The sequence below is a fragment of the Sceloporus occidentalis genome, unplaced genomic scaffold, assembly GCF_023333645.1.
Source record: "Sceloporus occidentalis isolate IW3139 unplaced genomic scaffold, rSceOcc1.0.p SCAF_2, whole genome shotgun sequence".
NCBI classification, from domain to species: domain Eukaryota; kingdom Metazoa; phylum Chordata; class Lepidosauria; order Squamata; family Phrynosomatidae; genus Sceloporus; species Sceloporus occidentalis.
In genome coordinates, this window is record NW_028316982.1 from 170,883,600 (window position 1) to 170,907,983 (window position 24,384).

At 40.5% G+C, this 24,384-nt stretch overlaps 2 protein-coding genes across 11 annotated transcripts in view; both read left to right on the forward strand.

Moving 5' to 3' along the window:
- The first annotated feature begins 763 nt into the window (after positions 1-763).
- On the forward strand, positions 764-7,681 carry LOC149319324 (cytochrome c oxidase assembly factor 5-like). Its single transcript, XM_089508032.1, has 3 exons — positions 764-961; positions 4,409-4,492; positions 7,537-7,681. The coding sequence occupies exons 1-3, from the start codon at positions 860-862 to the stop codon at positions 7,576-7,578; spliced, it is 228 nt and encodes a 75-aa protein (XP_089364158.1). The 5' UTR covers positions 764-859; the 3' UTR covers positions 7,579-7,681.
- An 8,197-nt stretch (positions 7,682-15,878) lies between these two features.
- LOC149319325 (inositol polyphosphate-4-phosphatase type I A) overlaps positions 15,879-24,384 on the forward strand; it is a 134,665-nt gene continuing 126,159 nt past the window's right edge. For 9 of the 10 annotated variants that reach the window (XM_089511474.1, XM_089511479.1, XM_089511476.1 and 6 more), the window contains exon 1: positions 15,879-16,037. The gene's annotated coding sequence lies outside the window, so the exon portion shown is untranslated. Of the gene's footprint in view, positions 16,038-16,967; positions 17,278-24,384 lie in introns of those variants that run through there. The other variant, XM_089511472.1, reaches the window with a different exon arrangement.

Genomic DNA, 24,384 nt, shown 5'->3' on the forward strand with positions numbered 1-24,384 from the left:
TCCAGCCAGAGGCACCAACACTCTTTGGCAGGGAAGGCTAAAGACCTTATCAAACTACAAATCCCAGTTTTCCATCGGATGGCGCTACAACAGCACTTAAAGTGGGAGGGTGAAGGGGCATTATTTCTACACGCGCTAAATAAAACACTGTGGGCAGAACTAGGGAGGTTATGCATTTTTAAAACCCCCAAAAGATGGCTCTAGCTGCGTCCACACTGCAGGAATAACCCAGCTTTGACACCACTTTAAGTTCCCTGGCTGAGTGCTATGGAATTCTGAGATTTGTAGTCTTGGGAGACATTTCGCCTTCTCTGTTAAGAGAGAGCTCTGGTGCCCACAACAGACTGCAGTAATAGTACCCATAATTCCACAGCACTGAGCCATGGTAGTCAAAATGGCGTCAAAGTGGGTTATTTCTGCAGTGTCTGGATGCTCAGTGCTAAGGAAGTCTGAGACACATTTCTTCTCTGTCAAGAGAGAGCTCTAGTGCCCCTAACAGTACCCATAATTCCAAAGAAAGGTGTCAAAATGGCATCAAAGTGGGTTATTTCTGCAGTGCTTGGATGCAGCCTCTGAGGGGAGAGGGGTGTTTGATGAGAGAGATTCTGTAGTATTCTTATCTCTATGGACTTTATCGTACTAGGTCTCTTTAAACTGCTCTGACTGTTGGGTTTTGTAGTTCAGAGAGGCCTAAGAGCTTTCTGGATGAATAGTCTTAAAGCCCGCTTCCCAAACTACAAGTCCCACAATGCAACAGGAGGCAGCCACAGCTGTTAGAGTGTAATGCTTTGCGGGAAAGGTGAACTAAGATGGCGGCCGCCAGGGCTGGGAACGAGAGTCCCGACTACTAGGGAGAGCGATGCCCAAGTACTACGAGGAGAAGGAGGCCGGGGGCCGCGCGTGCTCGGGGGTGCGCGAGGACCTCAGGGCCTGCCTCCTGGAGAGCAGCTGCGTCATCCAGGTGGGCAAGCAGGAACCAGGCAAAGCTCGCGCAGTCAGTGCAGAGTCCGACAGCAATAGAACGGCCATGGCTCCGTCCCATGGAACCCTGGGATTTGTAGTTTCCTAGCCTTTCTCACCAGGCGCGTCCTCCATTCCAACCTTCTGTTCCAAAACACCCACCATTTTGAGCATGGATGACAAACATATATATATATATATATATATGTGTGTGTGTGTGTGTGTGTGTGTGTGTAATTTATATATACATATAAATATACAGTATACATGCATACATAACATATACATATATATATATATGCAATTAATTATATATATGTGTGTGTGTGTAATTTATATATACATATAAACATATATACATGCATACAAATATAACATATATATATATATACAATCATGTGTGTGTATGTATATATATATATATATGGATATATATATATATATATATATATATATATATACACACACTTTTATTGCAGTTGTTCTCAGGCTTTGGACCTCCACATGTTTTGGGCCCTCAGTCCCCAGAAGTCCCAGTCAGTATGTTCATTATTGAGGAATTCTGGAAGTTCAAGTCTCAAAAATCCTAGAAGACCAAAGGTTGAGAACCACTGTTTTATTGGGTCACCTCCTCCATTTCTTTCCTTGAATGCCCTTTTGGGGAGAACTACTCTAGGCTCTCCTAGCCAAATTAGTCTATAATAACTAAATAGTACAGCACTACTTCTTGCACATAGATATTTTATTTAAATATGTTATTGTTAGACTATAGAGAGAAAAGAGAGAGACTTAGACTATCTGTCTGTCTGTCTGTCTACTCATCCCTCCATATTTGTGGATTTGATATTTGTGGATTTGATTATTCACAGATTTGGTTAATATGTTCTCTCTAGGAATATCTAGGTCCTCCAGTGCAACTCTATGGTCAACTTTTAAAGTTGCACCAAAAGAACTAAAGATTCCTAGAGAGAGTACTCTAGTAGGCATTTGCAGCTCCTCCGGCACAGTTCTATGGTCAGTGTCTGTCAGACGTTGAGCACAGAGTTGCCCTGGAGGACATAGAGATTCCTAGAGAGGTGTCCTCTCAGGTGAAAACATGATGTTTTTGTTGTTTGCAGTTTTTCCGTATTCACAGGGACCTTGTGTTCCTAACGCTGGTAAATATGGAGGGACAAACGTATGAGTGTTTTTAGCTTTTACAAGGTCACCATTTCTATTTTTTCCTTGAAATACTCTATGCTTTCATAGCCAAATTAGTCTATAATAACCAAAAGTAGAGCAGTACTATTTCTTGCACATAGATATTTTATTTAAATATGTCATTCTTAGATCATATATAAATATATATATATATAGAGAGAGAGAGAGACTTAGACTCTATATATATTCCTAGACTAACTGTGACATGTTGCTGGAGGATGGAGGTCCAAACTTATCGCCTGCCTTCTTTACTGAATTTTAAGGGAGAACCATATGACATTTATTTATTTCATTTATATCACGCCTTTCTCCCCAGAGGGACCCAAAGCGGCTCACACATTAAAAAAAAACCTTTAAAAGTATTATAAAGTGTGAACAATTAAAACATCTATATATAAAATCACACAAAATATATACTTAAGGAGCCCTCTGCTGGAAATAAGCCTCATCATGTTAACAAATAGAAATTCAAAACAAGTGTATTTTAGATTGTATTGCCACCACCCAATATCAGTCAGGTTTTCTTAGAAATAGGTCCCTTAAAGTTCAGTGAACCTTCTCTCAAGAAAGTGTGGATAGGACTATAGCCTTTCCCTCAATGTTATGATAATAATAATAAGTTTTAATTATATCCCGCCTCTCTGGAAAGATCTAGGCAGGTTACAATAATACATACACAACTAAAATTACATAGTCCCTTATCCCCTTACCTTAAACTGCCGTAAAATAACAACACTCTAAAATACAGGTTAAAATTGATTAAAATAAAAATAGTTGAAGCAAGGCATCTTGGGGTACATCAAAGGGCAATCCATATCACTGATGGGAAAGGTCAGTCCATTTTGACCACCTTTTTAAAGGCATCAAGAGTGGTAGTGTGTCGGATCTCTTCCTGATGAAGAGTATCTGAAGAGAGGTATGATACAGATAACTAAAAGTATAAATATCAGAGTTATTTAAAAAGTAATTAAACAATTTATAAAGTTAAAACATTAAACATGAACATTTCTTAAAAGACTATAAACCAAGCTTAAAAACAGCACTGCACAATTAAAACCCTACCCAGGCAGTTTTTAAAGGCATTTTGGACCACTTTAACTGCCCTGGATCAGTACTAGTGAATCCTGAGAATTGTAGTTTATTGTGGCACCAGAGTTCTCTGACAGATGGCTAAATGTCTCACAAAACTACAATTCCCAGAATTCCCTAGCATTGAGCCAGGGCAGTTAAAGCAGTCTCAAACTGGATTATTTCTGCAGTGTGTCTGTAAAGCTCTAAGACTGATAATGATCTTTCAAGTAATCTGGACCCAAGCTTGTCACTCTGACTAGTGATGAAGAAAGAGACTACATGTTTTCAATATTGTTTCTAACAAAGATGTTATTTCAAAGAGAGTTATAATTAAGGCTTCTGAAGTTAGAAATAATGTTTATATCTTGGACTGCATCTGCACTGCAGAAATAATCCAGGTTGGCACTGCTTTAACTGCTTTGGCTCAGTGCTGTGGGATTCTGGGAATTGTAGCTTGTTGTGGCGCCAGAGCTCTCTGTCCAAGAAGGCTAAATGTCTCACAAAACTACGATTCCCAGAATTAGATAGCATTCAGCCATGGCAGTTAAAGTGGTGTCCACCTGGATTATTTCTGCAGTGCTGATGCAGCCTTGGGCAATTTTCAGTGTAGATAGTTTACTTGGAATTTAGGAAAGCTGGTATGCTTACCATATGAAAGTGGAGGCAATTATGTGCCAATCCTATTTGACAAGAACAGTCTGAATTCACTGCAGCTGCCAGATTAGAACACAGCATTTCCTTATTACCTTCTCTGATAAGAAAATACTTTTATCTGCTGCCATCTATGTAAAATGGCATACTGTACCAATGTGAACCTGGCTAAGTCCTGAGATAGGCTTTGGAGACTCCCATCTTTTGGCCCTGTCTTAATTTAAAAACTGGAATGACCAGAAATAGAAGCTTTCCAATGGTGTCTCTCTAGAAATATCTCCCTGAGGAATTCTACATTTTTAGACATATTAGAAGAGCTTTTTCTTCTTCAAGGGTTTCTGTGAGGAAGCCTTATTGCCTTTATATTGTTCGTATGTTCTTCTTTTTTAATGTTAGTTTTGGTCATATTGCAAGCTGCCTTGGCCAGAATTTATTTTGAAAGGTGTTGTATAAATGAATAAAATCACATTTCTATGTCTGCTTGAATAAATATGTTGAGTGCTTACTTTGATATCTTTTGTGACAGGAAGGGAAAAGCCCAAAACTTTGCTTGAAGGAAGGTCATTGCAGAGGTTTGCTAGTTTCATTTTTTGAATGCAAACGATCAATGGTGAGTTGGTATTTTCTATTGCAAATTATTTTAATTTTCTTTAAAAAAAGAAGTACACTTATGAAACACCAACAACACCTTTTATGTGAATATTCTTGCTGTAGCTTTATTTTATGCATAATTTAGTTTACTGCTTCATTGAGAACTGAAAGATTTGGCCATAGAAAAACTGGCGAAGGTTGCTGTAACATCTTAAATAAATATCGTGTACCAAGATGTGGTGAGTTAACCACACTGTAAAATTAATCAAGTGATGAAGGCACACCTATTTTTATCTACATTTGAACTTTTAATCAGTATTGAACTGAAAACCGTGAGATAAAAAGCTCTGTGGTGTCATATGACATAATTACTTTTCTGGACTCTGGGAATGACATGGTTTTATAAGAGAAAGTAAAGGGGTGCATTTATCTTCCATTGCTGGTGTCCTGAAGCCAGCACATTCCCAGGATCAGGTGAACAGAAGGCTAAAATTGTAGGGCGTGTTTATGCATGTATGCACCTTCAAGTCTTTTACAGTAGAAAATTAGTAGCTGGTTAGTCTGCCATGAAGTAAAGGCTCATAATTAATAAGCACACCCTTTCTTAACTCTTCCATTATGGATTTCAGCCTGGTTTAGGGTGTATTAATCTTGATGAGTTATCTGTATCTGTTAAAATAATCTCTACTGATTCTTAGACCTCTTACAATGCAGAGGTCTAAGAATTTAAAGCTTCTTACATGTGACTCTCAGGACACCATACCAAGGGGCCTTGTGCTAAACTGAATTTCACCTCAAAAGAACAGAGATTTCTTAGTTGGGTGGAAGAGAGCCAGTCTTGGATCCTCTGCCATCTCTGCCATATGGTGGTGCCTGAGAGAGAATTCTTGGTAGCATGATATGGGCAGATTGAGGGAGGTTGTGAATACTCAGTTTTATGGCCTTCTTGCTCTCCATCATATCTCCAACACAGGGAAACATTTTGATTAGCTATATAGCTGATCTAAATGTTTCTCTCCAATTCTTTGCCTTCAGAGGGAAATAAATTTGGGACAAAGGGAAGGATGGAGAGGTGACTATTCCTGTTTCTCCTTTTCCTCCTGCCAGAGGAATCCCACTATGGCTTCAGAAATGTCTGAGCATTCTGATCTCACAGTACGATAGCCCTTGGTAGTATCTGCTGGCAACATAGGCCATAGGTTTCTTCTGGAGAACATTATGTCAGGATGTCTGTACATGTTGCTCAATTATTTAAATAGCTTTGTCTGATTAAATTCAGAATGTGAGGGTGAGTGGATCGATTAGTTTGGCACATAAACATTTACAGTGCTGGGTACTGCAAGGCTTAGTGGTGTTAATTATGGGAAGAGATGATCTAGTGCTTCAGAGTTGGGAATTGTCAAGAATGTTAATGATATTTGGCTATCTCACTCCCTCTTTAAAATCTAAGCATCCAGGAGAAGTGACCTTGGCCTAAATCACTGTCAGACAAGTGGGCATTTGAATGAAATAAGATCAGGGGTAGGAAGCCTGTTGCCCTCCAGATGTTGTTGGACTGCAGTTGTCATCATCCATTACGATTGGTTTTGCTGGTTTGTCCTGGCAAGAGCTGTTGGGGAGTCATAAATTTTCCCTCTCTGAGATAAGAAAGTTGATTCTAAAAATGATGCTGGTGGGTAATCCCACTGCACTAGGGGAGCTATAATTATATGTACCTACTTTGTGTGGTGTAGGACTTGAACTTGTTCAAAGCCTTAGACCTCACATGAAAAATAATAGCACCAGGTGTGTCTTTTAGCAGGTACACCTCTGATACATAACCTGACCCTCTTTGAATAATTTAGCTATATTTATTCATGCTTTCATAGCCTTGAAGGATAATTGTTTTACATGGAAATTTCCAAAATTACAGCTCATGCAAGATCCCTCAGCCTGTCACCTGATAGGTGACAGGCTGAGGGATCACTTTGCTAAGATCAGGACTGATGCACAAATCAATTATTAAAATTTTAAAAATCTGAATTGAAAATTTAATATGATGTCATTAAAATTAGTAAAATAAATATTTTAGGTCAAAGGTGTCATTATGGATACTAACTATACAGCTTTTAATTGTTAAATGTGTCAATAAACAGTTTATGGAGATGGGAGATAACTTGATCTGGCCTATTCAACGTGCAAGCTATTTCCCACAAGGCCTTACTCCTCTCTAAATGCAAAGATAGAGAAGGGCAATGAACAGGAGATGGAATTTCAGGAGATGGAGTTGATCTGAACAAGAAAGAGGAGTCAAATATAAATGCAAGGGAATGTATTTGCTGACAATTTGAACATTAATTTGACAGCAATTCAGAAAAATTGCTTAGTGTGTTGTGTACCTATTTTCTAATGAAACTACATCTCTGAGTATGTATTAAAAGGGTGTTAAACAATAATGTGCTTCTACCAAAAATTATGACTACATAAAATCTTCCTCTCTAATGATTTAAACTGAGTTTTAAATAATTACAACTGAGTGCTTCAGAGAAGTGATTTAAATCATTATTTAAATCACTTTTGAATTATTTCAACTCCAGCCTGGTTCAGATCCTTTGATCAGGCACAGCTTCTTTTATGTGAGGTAAAGTTATTAAGATCTGGGGAAGGGGCTTTTTCAGTCGTTTCCACAGTTGCAGTGACTTTTGTGTGGCTGTCCTACAAAACTGCTGAATTTAGGTGGCCTTGAAAGCTAAGTGACTTGTCTAAATAACTGGGGAGAAGGTGAATTTGCTGTTTTTGCTGTATATTAATTTTATTTGACTATAATTATTTTATTTTTATGTAAGCCATTTTAAGGAGGAAGCAATAGTGTGTGTGTGTGTGTGTGTGTGTGTGTGTGTGTGTGTCTGTGTTTAAATATACAACTACTTGTTTGTGGTTATGTCAAGATGTGCAATCTAGGTAATATTCTTAATCATGTCCTTTTTATTATTTTCTTTTTGTAAGACAGCAATGATGGAAAAGTAGCAGTTGTTTTATTAGAATATTAGAATACTAATGTAATGTTCTTCTTTTTCTTAAAAGCTGGATAACAGAGCGAGATTCAGAGGAAGAAAGGGATACTGAAACTCCCTATTACATGAAACAACCATCATGGGTAAAGTTAAATGCATTGGCACCTCAAATTAACTGGACTGGAATAAAGAGATTATGATGTTGGTTTCCCTTGCCCCAATCCTCTTCATTCCTGTGAACATTGTTTTTGTTTATGCACTAAATAACTGAAGCTGCTGAATATTAAAAATGCTATAATGAAAAACAATCCTAGCAATTTCTGGTTAACATATTTTTACAAAATAAAATATATCTCCATAAGTACTTATGTGTCCTCCTGAACTATTTCATCTTGGGTATTATTTTCTCTAGGAGATTAAAATTTAGGTAGGTCTTATCTATGAAATCAAGGGCAGGATACAGACTGTCCAAAAAGGACGGTCTCCCGGCGCCTTGCTTTGCTATGTGAGGGAGCTGCAGTGGACAAAACGTGCAGCTCCCTCGCGCAGCAAAAAGAACCTACAAAAGCGTGTTCTTTCTACGGCGTGATTATGATGCCACAGTGCGCCATAATGGCGCCGTGATGTGCGGACGCTAAGTGCCCATCACGTCAAAATGGCAGCGCCCGTGTGTACAGGGTGCCGCCATTTTGACACCCTCGTCACGTGTGAGGGGCGAGTCGCGTCTGGAAGTGCTGCCCCTCGCACGTAATGATGGTGCCCCATAGGGCCCGTCTGTAAAGTGCCAAACTGTATTATTGTGGTGGCCTTTTTAAAATCCCTTATAAATATACTTGCTCACCACATAATACAGTGAGGCAGAATAATTAGGTTTATTCTCATGAGAAGCCAGTACTCTATTCCTAGAAGGAATATTCATGTGTAGAATGAGCACAATGCAAAAGAAAATGTACAGTGAGTCCTTGGAATTCTTTAGGGTTTGCTTCTAGGACCCACTGTGGATACCAAAATTTGTGGATGCTCAATTTCTATTATATAAAAAAATCATATACTATGTCAAACAGGTGACATGACATCCACATGTAGATGTAAAGGGGGTCACAAGGATAAAACGTTTGAGAACCACTGGAAAGGTCATGAAAATTTATGCTGATCTGTGGATTGTTGTTAAGGAAATGGGTGTGCTACAACATTCATTTGTTCTGATGCTGAACAAGAAGCCATTGTCAGGATAGAATATGAAAAAATGGAATGGTTTTAAACTGGTAAATGAGTCCAACAAGGGTGCTTTGTATCATGCTCACAGAATATCATTGAATACCACATCAGGATCATCTCTGCTGTAGTATTTTTGATTACTATGTATGGTTGTGAAAATCTGATGGTGAAAAAAAGCTGATAGGGGGAAAAACCTGAAATGTGATGCTGGAGGAGAGTTCTGTGGATACCATGAACATAAAGACAGTTGGGTCTGAGAGTAAATCAAGCTTGAACTTCCATTAAAGCCAGAATGATTAAACTGAGGTTGTCATGTTTTGAATTTACTGAAGACAGCATGACTTTAGTAAAGGAAAAGACCATAATGCTCTGTGATGTGGAAGGCAGCAGGAGAAAAGGAAGATCTCATTACAGATGGATAGACTCAGTCAAAGAAGGCACAGCCCTGAGTCTGCAAGACCTAAGCAAACTTGTTAATAATAGTTAGTTTTGGGGTTTCCCTTTGATAGGCTTGCAATATGTTGAAGACAACTTTATAGTGCAAAACAACAAAAACGCAAATGTATTTCCTCTCTCCATACTTGTGTGGAAATGAATGTCTATATGTTGGAACCAAGGTTGTCTGTGTTCAAAACAAAATGACACCCTAGGTCTGCTAAAAACTAACAGAGTCAATGTGACAGCTTTATTTTAAAATGTATTAACTAGCTTTCTAAATAAATGTTGACTTTCTAAAAAAAAGTGACTTAAAATAATTAAAGTAATACAAGGTTAGGCTCCATCAGTCCAAGAGCATTCAGTATTTGGTATCCTTAAAGCCTGAACCAGTGGTAGCATCCTCAAACATAACTATTCCAATTTGATGCCCCTTCATACAACTTTCCACATGCTTATTCTTTTCTAAGCCCTATAGATGTTAGTGGGTAACCATAAATTAAAGCATGGAACTATATATATACATATATATTTCTCTAAACTTCCTTCTGTCAGGCCTATCAAATCTTACAAGTATTTTAAATGCCATCTCTGCGTTAGGAAAGAAGAGCCTGCTTTCAAAAAGTAGGTAAAGGTGTCTGTTTTCAATATAAAATGTATAAAGCCTTTTCATGTATGTTGGATAAAGGAAAAGGGCCATGACTTATCTGCTTTTTTAAAAGAAATATATCTCCCAATATATATTTAATCTTTTCCAGTTAAAACTTTGTATTGTCTAAATACATGTGCTCCGTTACTGTGATGTGTCTCATGGTAGTTGGTACCACCTTGAATTATGAGGGGATCCGATATTTGTAACAGAATACACTGGGAGTACTACCTGGTGAATAAAGTAGCTTCCAGGAGTGCAGACATTCACCATCTAGACTTGCTTCCATGTTGATCACCTTTTAGGCTTAGTACATGATTGATAGCATGAAGTAGGGTTGATTGCTTGGTTTCAAGGTTAGCACTGAATGCTAAATATTTCTACAAGATATTATGCTGTTCATGGAACTAAATTGAAAGTGGCCAACTTGTGGCCCTCCCAGGTTGTTAGACTGCAGTTCTCATGATTCCTCACCATTTTTAATACTAGGCTGATGGGAGTGGCAGTTCAACAACTGCTAACTGATAATCCTAACAAATGGCTGGTTTGCTCATCTCAACAAGAGAGACCCATTATATCTGTATCTATCTATACACAGGTTGACACACACACACACACACACACACACACACACACACACACACACACACACACACACCATTTATATTTAAATCCCATTGATTCAGTTGGTTTACTAGCATTTTGAATATTACTCAAGAAGATGGTTTCACAAAGGCAAGAAAACCTGTGTCATTCATGAGAATCATTAGGTTAGGCAGAATTGTAATCTCTATAAGCATAAAAGAACCTGAGAGATGGAAGATATTCTAAGAGGCATTTTTGCTGCTTTCTCCATTCCGCACAAGTTGGCACTGGTGATTTGATGTGACCTACATTTCTACTTGAGTTACTTCTTAAGGACAGAGAAGTTTTCTTATTATAGCCTGTATGATACTGAGCTATTCATTACCATATCCTTTTGGTTGCTAAATACCTGCTAACTCCAGGGAGATCCCTCTCTAATTTCTAATTTTATTTCATATTCCTATTAAAATACTTCTTACGTATGGATTTACGCAAGATACAGTTCCATGACATACTGTGGCTTCAATTTCATGTGTAAACTGGCATGCACCTGGATCCTATACATACAGTACTTACCCGGACGTCATACCAGACTAATCTGATCTCTTTTTTTTTCTTTTTGATAAAATTACCAGCTTGGTAGAAGATGGGAATGCTGTGGATATTGCATACCTTGATTTCAGTAAGGCCTTTGACAAGGTTCCCCATGACATTCTTGCAAACAAGCTAGTAAAATGTGGGCTAGACAAGGCAACTGTTAAATGGGTTTGTAATTGGTTGACCGGCTGAACCCAAAGGGTGCTCAACAATGGTTCCTCTTCATCTTGGAGAGTAGTGACTTTACTGGGCTGTTGGTTTTGGACCTCTGTTGATGCAGCTCAGAATCACATTGGCTTTTTAGCTGCAGCATCACACTGTTTGCTCATGTTCAACTTGCGGTCTATTAGGACTCCCAGATCCCTCAGTTTCACTCAGTCTCAAAGATGCTCCAGGATCCTTTTGCATATTTAATGGTATTTTGGGTTTAATAAATGTCTCTTGATTTGAACATGCTTTCTAGTTCTCTGTCCAAGGAATCCTAAGGTCTCAAGGCTATAACATTGTGTGTTCATCCATTAAAAACAAACTGAGTTGTAATTTAAAATTGTAATTTAAAATAGTAAATACTGTTCAGAGCATTACATTAACCCCATTTTATCCCTTTATTATTTATTGTTATTTTTATTCTTGTTTTAAAATCACCTTTTCTTCTTGTACAAACCATATGCATTTGATCCTTTCACAATTGCAAGCTAAGATTACTTTTTTTATTTTAATGCAACTAAACTCAGCCCCCACAGATATTTTTTAAAATTTGAATAGAGTTACTGGTACTTCTGGGGTGTATTTTGATCCTATGGGAACTATAATGTTATTTGAGGGCATAAAATGACTCCATGTCCATGGAAGTGTTTGTGAATATAGAATGAAGGGTATTGCTCAATATTAAAGAGATTGAAAATATAGCTTAAATGGAGGCAGGGCATTTATTTTTCAGTAGCTGGCAGACTTTTTCTGGGAAAAGTCACCAACATAATTTGCAGCCAACATAAAAAAAATTAGGAAACAGACATAAAACTGAACCAAAACAGCTGGTTTTCTTTACTTGTTGGAAGATCAAATATTAATGGTAATGTGGAACAATTTTGGACCTCAATAGCATATTGTCTAGCAGAGGTGTCCCCCAGTGAAGGGCCATTTGTGTCACTGACCCTGTAGACAACTAGAGCGTGTCCCTTGGTTGCTGCAGCCATCCTTGCAAGTTGATTTTCCCCGTTGTCAAAACTCAAGTATCTTGTGAGAATCTCTTCAGGCTCATCATTGCTTTGAAGCAATAGCACACTCAGACTAGTCACAGTTCCCCTATGGGTTCATTTTGCCCATGATGTGCTCCCAGTAAGTTATTGTATGTCTGTAAGTCAGCGATGGCAAGATACGTCCACCCTCAGACTGTGGTAGAGTGCCTTTTGTTCTATGCCAGTTCCAGGCTATACCTCTCTGTTTGTTCAGGTTACAGCTAGGTCCATACTTCCAGAATACTCCAGGAGCAGCCTGGAGCATTCCTGCCCTAAAGCTGTCCTGATGTCCTCCTGTTACCTGGCACTACTGGAGCGATGACGCACAGCTGTTTGTACACGCATCCTGCTGTGCTGCCCACCATCTCAGTTGGATACTCCCTTCTGAAGCTGAAAATGAGGTGCCCATCCTCAATCACATGGCTGAGTGCCTTGTTCCAACTTCAGAGGGTGTGATTTGCAGCGGCAGTGGCAGGCAGCATAGCGAGACGCATGTGCAAACAGGCCCCCAGAGGATTCTGGAAGAACTGGAGCAAAATGTGGTTTTATTTAAACCATTCTAAGGGGGATATATGGCAGGTTCAGTGCTGAACTGCTCAGACATCGTCTTGACAGTTTGCATGAGAACCAGGGATTGGGCCCTGCATTGTCCAGACTACCGTCTGTGAGGATGGGAGGTTGTTATTGGTGATAACTTCCTCCAAGTCACCTTCAGCTCATGGCAGCCCTGTGGATGAGACATCTCCAAGATCCCCTAACCTACACTGCTCTGCTCAGGTCCTGCAGACCCATGCCTGTGTCCTCCCTAATTGAGTCCAGCCATCTGGTGTGTGTTCTTCCTCTCTACCTTCAACCTTTCCAAGCATTATTGCCTTTTCTAATGTGTTGTGCCTCAGTCACCTTAGTTTCCAGAGGTATTTCAGCTTAAGCTGTAGTGGTCCATTTGCTTGTCTTTTTGGCCATTCACAGGATCTTCTGCAGCACCACATCTCAAATGAATTGATTTTTTTTATCCACATTTTTCACTGTCCAGCCCTTACATCCATACATAATGGCAAGGAATACCATAGCTTGTACGATTCTAATGTTAGTGCTCAGTTGAATATCCTTACTCTTTAGGATTATCTCTAGCTCTTTCATGGCTGAATGATGTTTGATCCCAGGTACAGTGTTTGTGGACACCCCCCCCCCAGGTGGTGCAGTTCAGGAGTTTCTATCACACTTTCTTTATTTGCATCCTTCTTTAGTATGGGGTATTTCTGAATGAGGTCTCTTACTCCTCTGCATTGAAACTGTTTTAGGATGCCTACACCTCATCCTTCCATTCCTGATTCTCATGACACCAGTATCTCTGCTTGGTCGTTTCTGGCTAGAATCACCCGACCCTAGTGACATAAAATTATCTGTTCAGGCTTTTGAAACATATGTTTCTGCATCCAGTAAGGATAGTTTAAACAAAGCCTGCGGGGGAAAAGATGAGAAGTGAGGATGATAGTCGCATACCTACTTGTTTTGAAATGATATGAGGAAGAGTCTGCAAGCTATTCCAGTTGACTCCCCTTGCCACAGTCCCAAGGGCTCCTTGGGAACAGCAGAAGAAATACAATAAAAGAAGAGCAATGCAATTTGGTTCTCCATTTGAAACACACACACACATTGAAAACCCAAACATATCCCTCTTCACTGTAAACCTTAGAGGTCTCTTTGTATAGGAAGAGAGCAGTGAGTTCCTGGGAGTTCTCTGTACTGACATATCAAGATAGGCATTGGAATAGGAAAAATGTATTGATAAGGACCAAACTAGATAGCTTTAATGTTGGTTGGGAAAAAAAAACCCTCAGAAAATCAAGTCCCATGTTAAGATGGCATACAAACTCTTCTTCCTCCAGTGTAGGATAACACTGCTGACAGGCTTAGTATCCAGAAATGCTTGAGTAGCCATGATGACAATAAGATAAAGTCAAAAGTCCGGGCTATGATAATACCTTTATTAGGGTACAAACATCAAAGGCACAAATTTATTTGTGTAAACTTTCACAACACACACATTTCTAAAGATGTGAAGGAGTGTGAAACCTTTGATCATAAAAAACAAACCTCAGAGTTTACAAAGGACTGAGCAATACTGCAAAAGAGAGAACTAATAATGGCCTTCTAGAACTTGCATGCAAACGTCTGAACCACTGTTTCAAAATACTTTATAAATTAAAGAAAAAGAAATAGACGCTTCAAAGATACTTGCCTGATATATGACACCCACCTTCTGGTTTCTCATTTCTTTGCTCTCCTGCAGTTATCACAAGTATATTGAGCTTGGACACAGAGGTAGAATGAAGTTGGGTTATACACACTATTCAAAGAAATAATTCACTAATTGGTCAGTTTCATGATGGACAATGCTGTACTTTAAAAAAAAGGCACTGAAAGTTTATGTTCTGTTACATGCATATCCCTTGACTGCGGATGGGGAAGGACTATATAATACAAGGGCGAGCAATGTCTGGGGTCCAGGGCCCCATAAAGTTCTCTTGGAAGGCTCTATGCACCCCCATCACCCTGGGGGGATATGTGTGTGTGTGTGAAATGAATGTATGTATATATCTCCCCAGGGTGTGTGTGTGTTTGTGTTAGTATCTCCCCAGTGTGTGTGGGAGTATCTCCCCAGAAAGAGCAGGTCTTTATCCGCTAAAGTTTGGTTTCAGGACCCTCTGTGGATAACAAAATCCATGGATGCTCAGACCCCATTAAATACAATGGCATAGTAAAATGCTGTCCCTTATATAAAATAGAAAATTAAGGCTTGCTATTTGGAATTTATATATTTTTAAAAAACATTTTAAAGCCATGGATGCTTGAATCCATGGATTTAAAAATGCATGGATAAGGAGGGCTGACTGTATACGTGTGTGTGTACATATCCCCAGGGTGTGTGTATGTATGCGTGTATAATCTCCCCAGGGTGTATGTGGGTATGTATGTATATGTGTGTGTATGTATATACGCACACACACATATATATGATCTCCCCAGGGTGTGTGTGTGTGTGTGTGTGTGTGTATAAATCTCCCCAGGGTGTATATGTGTGTGTGTGTGTATCCTCCCCAGTGTGTGTGTGTATATATATAGACAGACAGACAGATGTACGTAACTTTCCCCATGGTGTGTGTGTATACATATATATATACACACACACACACACACGTGTGTGTGTGTGTGTCCCCTTATGTCCTCTATGGGCAATGTCACCAGGCTTTTTGTCCTCCTGAGGGCCAGCATGGCCTGCCTTGAGGGCTGGACAGTAACTCTGGAGAGGGGGGGGGGTCCAAACCCCTCCTTTGCTCATGGCAACTTACACTCTCTCAGCCTCAGAGGAAGGCAAAGGCAACCCCCTCCCCCTTGGGTCTGTCCAAATCCTGCCCAGAAAAGTCAGGGATGATACTGTGGTGGGGGTAAGCAACCCTGGGATGGTTTCTGCAGTGCAGATGCCTGCTTGCCTGCCCTGCTCTGGGCTGCTGTGCAGAGAGGAGCTGCTGCTGCTGCTGCTGTGGAAGAAGGCGCCCTTTCTGGAGGAGGAGGAGGAAGAGGAGCAGGAGGAGGAGGCGGCTGCTTTGTGGCGTCATCGCCGGCTAGGCGTTTGGGGCTGGAGTTGCAGCAGCAGCACTAGCAGCAGCAGCAGCAGCAGAGCCTGCCCTGGGCTGGGTGTCTGTGTGGGGCTCTTGTGGGGGGACCCAGGGGCCAAGGGACCCCAGCAGAGCCCCCCAAAGGGGGACTGACCCTCTCAGCATGGCTGGCTTCACTTGGTGAAGAAGGAAAGAGCCAGGCACCAGGCAGGGGCTCCCCTTGGGCAAGGTAAGGGCTGGTTTGGGGGCTCCTTTGCAAGGCTTTGCCCTCTCTTTAGGGCAAATGGAGGACCTCCCCCCCTCAAAAAAAAAGGGGGGGGAACAAAAATAAAAGCTCTAAGCCCTCCTATAAACATTTGCATCTCTGCTTCTTTAGTCAGGCTGTCACCAATGGAGGACATTTGTAGGCATTGCTCTTAGACAGAGAGGAGGTGGGGATGGAGGACGTGTCCTGGAAAAGGAGGACGTGGCTGGCCCCCTTCGCAAGCAGAGGGGGGATTTGGAGGACACCCCCCACCCAATCCAGACTGCAACCCACCCCCAGCTCAGGGGGCCTCACTTGTTTTTTTTGCCTTGAAAGGAAGGAAGGAGGAAAGCAAGCCTTGCTGGAGAGGCCCTGGCCTCTCTCTGCCTTGTTTTGTTAGGTTTTGTTGTGATGGTGGGGTTTTGTGATGGGGGTGGTGTTGTTTTGCAAGGGGAAGAAGAATCTGGATGTGTCATTTTGGCTTGTCAAGGCAAATGTCTCTCTCTCTGTGTGTGTAGAACATCTGTAAGGACAGCTGAAGTGGAGCCTGGTCTGTGGATGATGGGTTAGAGTATATTTCTAGGCTCTGGGTACTTCCTTTGGGGAGAGGCAGAATCTTGAAGGGGCAAAATATGAAAGGAAGGAAGGAATAGGAAGAAAGGATGAATCCTCCAATTGCAGTGAGATCACAGATCTATAGGTGCTTGTGTCCATTTGTTCATTGATGTATTACGATAGTTATTTTTTCAGTAGGGCATTTGGGATTTGTTTTGGGGAGTCAACACACAGAGGTGTTTGGGGGCCCCGGCTGCTTTGCTTGTGTGATCTTTGTAGCCCTAGAATAAATAAATAAATAAAAATTGCATGGATTAAAGAGTCGGCATGTGCGGTATTTTATCCAAACTAGATTATACATGCATTACGTCTCACATCATCCAGGAAATTAAGAGAGTAAGATGCTTAAAGGGAACATCCATTTTGAAAAAAGGCCTCGAAAGCCATCACAAGGGTCTTACGAGAGAAAAATAGATTTCGTGTTTCTTAAGCCTGCTGAGAAATGATGGGTGTTTCCTAGAGTGCTGCTGTTTGAGATGCAGCAGGCCTTGCAAGATACATTGTTCTTAAAGGGAAGAGCACTTCATTTTCTCTGGAAAAAGACATATAAATATCTCACTTAATTGATACAGCGTACAACTAAGCTTCAGAAAGAACGTCAACAGCTGAGGTAACTGTCTTGGTTTCCTTTGGGATTTGGTTGTGTATAATTTCCATTCACTTTGGGTACCAAATGCTCTGCAATTCTGTATTCTCACAGTAGCTGTCTGGCTGGGGATATTGGGTGTAGGAGAAGATTTGACTTTTCCTTGCTGATTTAGTTTAAAATATTCCCTCCCGAAATCAGCTGTATTTATGCTAATACTCTTCTATCTTCCTGATCTAAATCAATCTTAGGCCACATCCTTTCATCTTGATTTGATGCAGGTACTTGTTCATGCATTGTATTGTTGTTTTAAAAATACCTGTGTTACAATGTCATGTTTCCCCAGATAAGCCATCTGCATTTGACAGCTATGGGCTGCGGAGGCATTTCCTGCCGTGGCCACGGATGGTGGAAACTGTTTGCTTGTCATGAGTTGTGGCTCCTGCCCCTTTGCTACGGAGGGTAACTGCATTGTATGACAAGATACTTTAGAGCAGAGAAGGGGAACTTTTAGCCCTTCATTTTTATTTTTATTTTGTAGATATTCGCTCCTGGCTAACATGGCCAATGGGAAGGAATTTGGGAGCTCTAGCCCAAAAGAGAGCCAACATGAATTGGCTTGAGCATTGGGTTATGACACTGAAAACCATGGTTTGAATCTCTGCTCAGCCGTGGAAACCCACTGGGTGAACTTGGGCAAGTCACTCTTTCAGCCTTAGACGAAAGCAAAGGCCAAAACTCCTCTGAACAAATCTTGCCAAGAAAACCCCATGAGAAGGTCGTCATAAGTCTGAAAGGACTTGAAGGCACACACCAGCAACACTGAGCCCAAAATATCTGGAGTACAGAAAGCTGTCCACTGTTGGGAGAATATGTCAAGTCTTCCCTGTGCAATACATTGGGCCCTTGGTATCTGCTGGGGTTTGGTTCTTGAACCCCCCATGGATACCAAAATCTGTGGATGCTTAAGTCCCCTTATATACTCTCTCTGGCTTTTCTCCACGAACGAAGATTCCTCTTATATACAGTGGCCTAGTAAAATACTGTCCCTTGTATAAAATAGCAAAATCAAGCTTTGTTTTGTTTGGAATTTATATATTTTTGGAATATTTTCAAGCCATGGGTAGTTAAATCCGTTGATAGAAAAAACAACTCATGAATATGGTAGACTGACTGTCCTTGAAACTTTATTCATCTGTCCAACAATAGGATTGGAAATTTTAAAGCATGAGGTGCCAAGAAACCTTTTCCCTCCTTCAGGTATGTGTATTTACCACTAGTGCAGATTTGCCCTTTGGTTCTCCTCGGTTAAAACTTCTTGATTTTGATTTTTTGTTTTAGTTATTCTTATTCATCAATTGCAGATGGCTTAAAAAAACTCTGTATATGTCACTTTGAGCTTCTTGAAGGAAAGATGTGATCTAAGACACATCTTCACAATAAACTGTCTGTGTCACAGTTACACAGTTGTTGTCTAAGGATTCCAATTGTAAAGAGGGAGCTCTTTGTAAGGGTTGACTCATACATACATGTGAATTGTTCTGTCTTGCCACACATTGATTCTCATCAAATTTGTTAAGTCTCTGTTGAAAAGTCTTTGTTTGAAATGCTCAGTCTGTCTGAATTGATGTTGCCTCATGTAGAGAAAGAGCAGAAGCATGCTGGATTAGGCCAAGATCAGCTTTTCCAAGAATGTTTAGTCAGTGTGATCAACAGCACATTTGATTTTTTCGTTCAGATTGGCTTTATTTGTGAGATTCATCTGATTGTTTCCTTCTGCCTAAGTTGTGAATTTGTTTAGAACTGCAGTTGCACCAACAGAAGGACTGGAGTATTGTAACTAAGGCCCTATACAGACATCAAAAATAAAGCTGCTTCGGTTCACTTTGAAGGTATGCTATTTACATGATGCATGTGTCTTAAGAGTCCAGAAGCTGCACCAAAGCTGTGCACAAGTCCTTAGGACTGGATTGTGGCATTGGTGCGGCTTCCGGGCTCTTATTACGCCTGTATTATTTTAACAGCATATCTCCAAAGTGACCCAAAGCAGCTTTATTTTGGCCTGTCTGTAAGAGGCCCAAAACTCATCTTAAATATTTTAAAAATTAAAATGCCACCTAGGGAAGCAGCAAATCAGCATATAAGTATTTTATGGGCTGAAATTTAGTAGCTGTAGTGGTTGTTGAAAGGAATAAAACAGCTTGTGTTAATCTAAGTTCAGAAGAGAGCAGAATGAGGTATTGTCTAATATTTTATTCTCCTGTCACAAGTAAGATCAAACTGCATCAAGAATGTGTAAACATAACTGAAAATCCAAAGTATATCATGGAGGTGGTAATATTTGAGTCTTGGCTGTCTGTCATGGCATATCAGTTGAGATTCATTTTAAAATACAATTGATCTATGTACCAGTTCACCCATGACTATGTGTTGCAGATATAGAAAGCAGTATATTTCTGCGGCTGTGGTAGCTGAGAAATTAATACTGTCAGCAATGTATGCTGCCCCAAGCATGGATTCTCACAGTGACACAAAGGTGTCCTTAGCTTCCACTAACTGATTCTTTTGTCTTTTGTGGCATGTACCCCATAGGCGGATCTGGATGACAGTTTGGTTTATAATAGCTCTTGACAAACTTACTTTGTGGTGAGTTATGGGTAGCTAGTTTAGTGGTGAAAGATGAAATACAGGGGCATATATGTAGGAGAGACTACAAGTGTGGAACTTCTTGTGGATTTCACATGTAGCATGCAGTGAGGTTGTGGATCTCTGGAGTGTTTATAGCAATGTATGTGAAGGTTCCCAGATATATTAATTTACACAACTTTTAGCCCTTCATTTTTATTTTTATTTTGTGGATCTTTGTGTATGCATGTCAACATATCTACTAACAGTGTCTTATTTGAGCTAGAAAGTGAATTGGTTGTATTGCCCTTTGTCAGAATCGTACATGAAGACTGTATCAGTAAGACCAAGGATAATTTGCTGGATTTGGAATAATCTGGAAATTTTTCTGTATATAAAGTCCTAATCTGTTTGAAGAATTCATCCTAGCTTCTTTCTGCAGTTTCTCCCCATACCCCCAAGTCTCAGAGCATTCAAATATGGAAAAGTCATTATATGTCTGAGGGTGGAAAACTGTGGTCCTCCAGGTGTTTGGGGTGGAAAACTCCTGTTATACAGTACTCACTATTGTCATTACTGGTTGGGCTGATGGAGGCCAAAATTATCTGGAGGACATTTATGTGAAGTGTGTGTGTGTTCTTGTCTAGTTTTTAAATATTTTGTGTCAGTCAACTTTCTTTTACATGTCAACCCTGACACTTCTAGGGCTGCATTCACACTGTAGAAATAATCCAGTTTGACACCCACTTTAACTGTCATGGATCAATGCTATGGAATTCTGGAATTTGTAGTTCTATAATACATTTATCCTTCACTGACAGAGAACTCTGGTGCCAAAACAACAAACTACATATCCTAGTATTCCATAACATTGAGCCTTGGCAGTTAAAGTGGTGTCAAACTGGATTATTTCTGCAGTCGGGATGCAGCCTAGGTTTTATGAAGAGCAGGAAAAACAATTATAGTATATTGTAGCTTAGGCTAGTACAGGGATCAGTAATTTAGAGCCCTGTAGATGATGTTGGACTGTGACTCCCATCTTCCCTAACCAGCATGAGTGTATTGCCAGAATGGAAGCCGAGCCACATCTGCAGGACAACAAGTTGCAACCCTTGCTACTGGCCTTCAGTGTTACTCTGTATGAGAAGAATGTGTGCTGTAGAACAATGATTCTCAAACTCTTATCACCCTGATGTTTGAGGTTCAACTTCCAGAATTCCTAAGGATTGGCCTTACTTTCAGGAACTTCTGGAAGCCTATAATCTGGAGAACCATAGTTTGAAAACCTACTAGAGAGCACAGTGAACTGCATATTGTAGTGGAAGAGGAGGAGGGATGGCAAGCCAGATGTGCTTCAGGGAAACCGGTGTCCTATTAAGAATGTTATGGAACTCCAGGTGAGCTTTTTTGGGAGTCCCACAGTTCCCTTGGACATATTTTGGAAGCCATCAACATTGTTCTGGATTCCTTAATGCTTTTCAAGAAATTGTCTGGTAGTGACTATAGCCAAACTATGATTTCAACCCTAGGATTGGTCCACATATAAATATTTTTTTTTCTAAAATGACACAGTTAAATCTTACAGAACCAGTGTGGTGTAGTAGTTTGAGTGCTGGATTATGATTCTGGAGACCAGGGTTCAAATCCCATCTCAGCCATATAAACTCTCTGTGGGTGACCTTGGGCAAGTCATACTCTCTTGGCCTCAGAGGATGGCAATGGCATCCTCTGAAGAAACTTGCCAAGACAACCCTATGATGGGGTTGCCATAAATTGGAAATGACTTGAAGGCACACTACAACAAACACATTTTCATAGCTCCTTTCCTGGATGTCTTTAGACAAAATGTGAAATAAAGAAAGGGCCTCTGTCCTGAATTTGCCCTTATAGTCTTCATGGGCCTGGTTTTGATAAATCGTATGGCTTTCATAGTTATTTAAGTGGTATCGGCACAAGTATCAACCATCATTTCTTGGTTTCATCATCACTCCTCCCTGAGATTTGTTCTTTTGATATACATAATAAAGCAGAGAGTGAACATTTACCATTGGTTGTGTTGTTTGCTGTATGTACTGCACCCTCTGTAATACGCTGTAATTTCGAAGGTGTTTTTTTAAATGTGAAACATCAGATGGAGCAAACTAGTATAAATGCTTGCTTTTCTGTTGTCCAAGAACAGGCTATTCTGAATTGCTTGTGTGCTAATGCCCATATGTGTGAATTTGCCAGCATAGTTCCTTAAATAATGCCAGGGATACTGACTTATGTTTGTAGTTTTGCCTAATCTTTCTAATCAATGTTGACTGTAAAATGATGGCAGGGATCCTAGTTTAGCACTGAATCGCCAGCACTGATAGCCTGGAACAGTTCCCTATAGAGAGAGACAGAGGGGTATTTAATCCATTGCAGATGAAGAAGGAGAATCTTAAAAATGGCCTCCTGATTATTTAGAAAGATTGCTTTCTGGTTGAAAAATGAAGCTCCTGTATTTAGTAAATGCTGCCTTACCATGAGTCGTTAAATTTTAATTACTTTTATGATGGCCTCTGTGGGTGGATTGCTGAAAGCAAGATGACACACTTTTGGTTCAGAGTGTCTGACTGCTATATTCTTACCTTCTTGAAATGTGGTGGTTGTGCCAGTAATTCATCCCTTTCTTCCCATCTGTTTGATGTCAGGGCCTTGTCGCTATTTCAGTTGTTTCTGTGGTAGTTGTTGTTGTGTCTTCACATTGATTCCAACGTATGGCAACCCTCTGAGATGGCTTACAGTGACCCTGGAGTTGATTTGAAACATGCCAGCACTCCTTATTAATGTTCAGAAGTTATTTATGAACTCTGCCTTTGAACTTTTAGTGTTTTTTGTTGTGCCCATTGTATTTGTACAGCTGGAAATATTATAATTTGAGACATTTTTCCTGAATAGAATGTATTATTACCCTTCAGTTGTGTGTCATTAGTAACTGTGTGTATATATATACATATACAACCTCAGATTAATTTTTTGTTACCACTAACACACGGTTGCTGTTAAGGATCCTTAATCTGTTTTATACTCTCCCACCCCCCACCCCCCCCATAGATCATATTTGATAGATTAGAGGTACTTTGTGGTCATCTATATCTTAGAGAAGGCACAGATCATTAGAAAAGACCATGATGCTAGCGAAGGTAGAGGGCAGCAGAAGGAGAGGAAGACCGCATGCCAGATGGATAGATTCAATCAGGGAGACCACAGGCCTGAGCCTACAGGACCTGAGCAGAGAGGTAGAGGACAAGGGGGCTTGAAGACATCTCATTCACAGAGTTGCCATGAGTTGAGGTCAACTCAAAGGCAGCTAACAACAACATACCTTAGACCCTGAGATGACCCTGGCACTGCATTTGCTTGGCAATATTTGTGCACAGGAGGTTTACCTTTCTCTGAGGCTGAGAGAGTGTGACCTGCTCAAGGTCACCACAGTGGATTTCCATGGCTCAGTGGTGATTTAAACCTTGGTCACCTGGAGTCCTAGTCCGCCACTCAAACTATTATACCACAGGGGCTGTCTTCTATGGTACTTAGCCATTGGTATGAGCAGGGTCCCACCATCTTCTGGCTGGTTTACTGAAGGTAACGCTAAAGGTTTCCCCTTTGACGTGATTGTCAAGTCGTGTCCAACTGTAGGGGCAGTGCTCATCTCCGTTATCATCTCTGCTGAGGGGGCCAAAGTGGTCAAAAATGGCTCTGTGATCATGTGGCCAGCATGACTGCGCAGAATACTGTTACCTCCCCACCAGAGCGGTACCTATTTTTCTACTTGCACTTTTACATGCTTTTGAACTGCTAGATTCACAAACGTTGGGACCAGTGACAGGATCTAACTCCGTCACACAGCACTTGGGTCTTGAACTGCTGACTTGCTGACCTTGCGATCGTCAGAGTGATCATCTTAACCACTGAGCCACAACCCCCAAATGTGATTGTCAGTTTCCATCCTGACATCCCTTCCAGCCATTCAAGCAGAAAGCAGACTGAGGTGGAGGTTTGTAGCATGAAGATGGCAAGGCACACTGGGGATCCTGTTTCCTTATGCTCAAGGAAGCCATGTACAAGTCTCGCCTCCAGCAAAAACAAGCTGGGATGGTAATGTTGAAGCCATGCAGGTTTGGCCACTCTGAAATGGCACGTTCCAGACATGTCCTCTTAGAGCCTTCCTCTCAACCTTGGTAGGGGTATAGATTACTTGACAGTACTTGAAATGATTCTTGCTCTTCCTTAAAGTTTCAAAGTTGGGAGAAGAGTGTTTTCACTTGTCATCTTAGACATGGTCTGTGTTTTAAAATAATAATATTAATAAAGGGATCCAGTATCAACTTTTGAGACCCTTTATCAGATGCAAGAATTGGATAATGAATGTGGTTTGGGCCAGTTATCTATGTGATCGCTTCCTCCAGTATAATCCACCCCATACAGTCAGGACCTTTGGGGGACATTTACTCCAGTCAGCCAGATCTAGGTTGGTAA

Bases quoted from the DNA above. Each gene is read 5' to 3' on its own strand.
- LOC149319324 (XM_089508032.1), top strand. From the start codon at position 860: ATGCCCAAGTACTACGAGGAGAAGGAGGCCGGGGGCCGCGCGTGCTCG. The intron at 962-4,408 runs GTGGGCAAGCAG...CTTTTGTGACAG, and splicing joins AGAGCAGCTGCGTCATCCAG to GAAGGGAAAAGCCCAAAACT. The intron at 4,493-7,536 runs GTGAGTTGGTAT...TTTTCTTAAAAG, and splicing joins TTGAATGCAAACGATCAATG to CTGGATAACAGAGCGAGATT.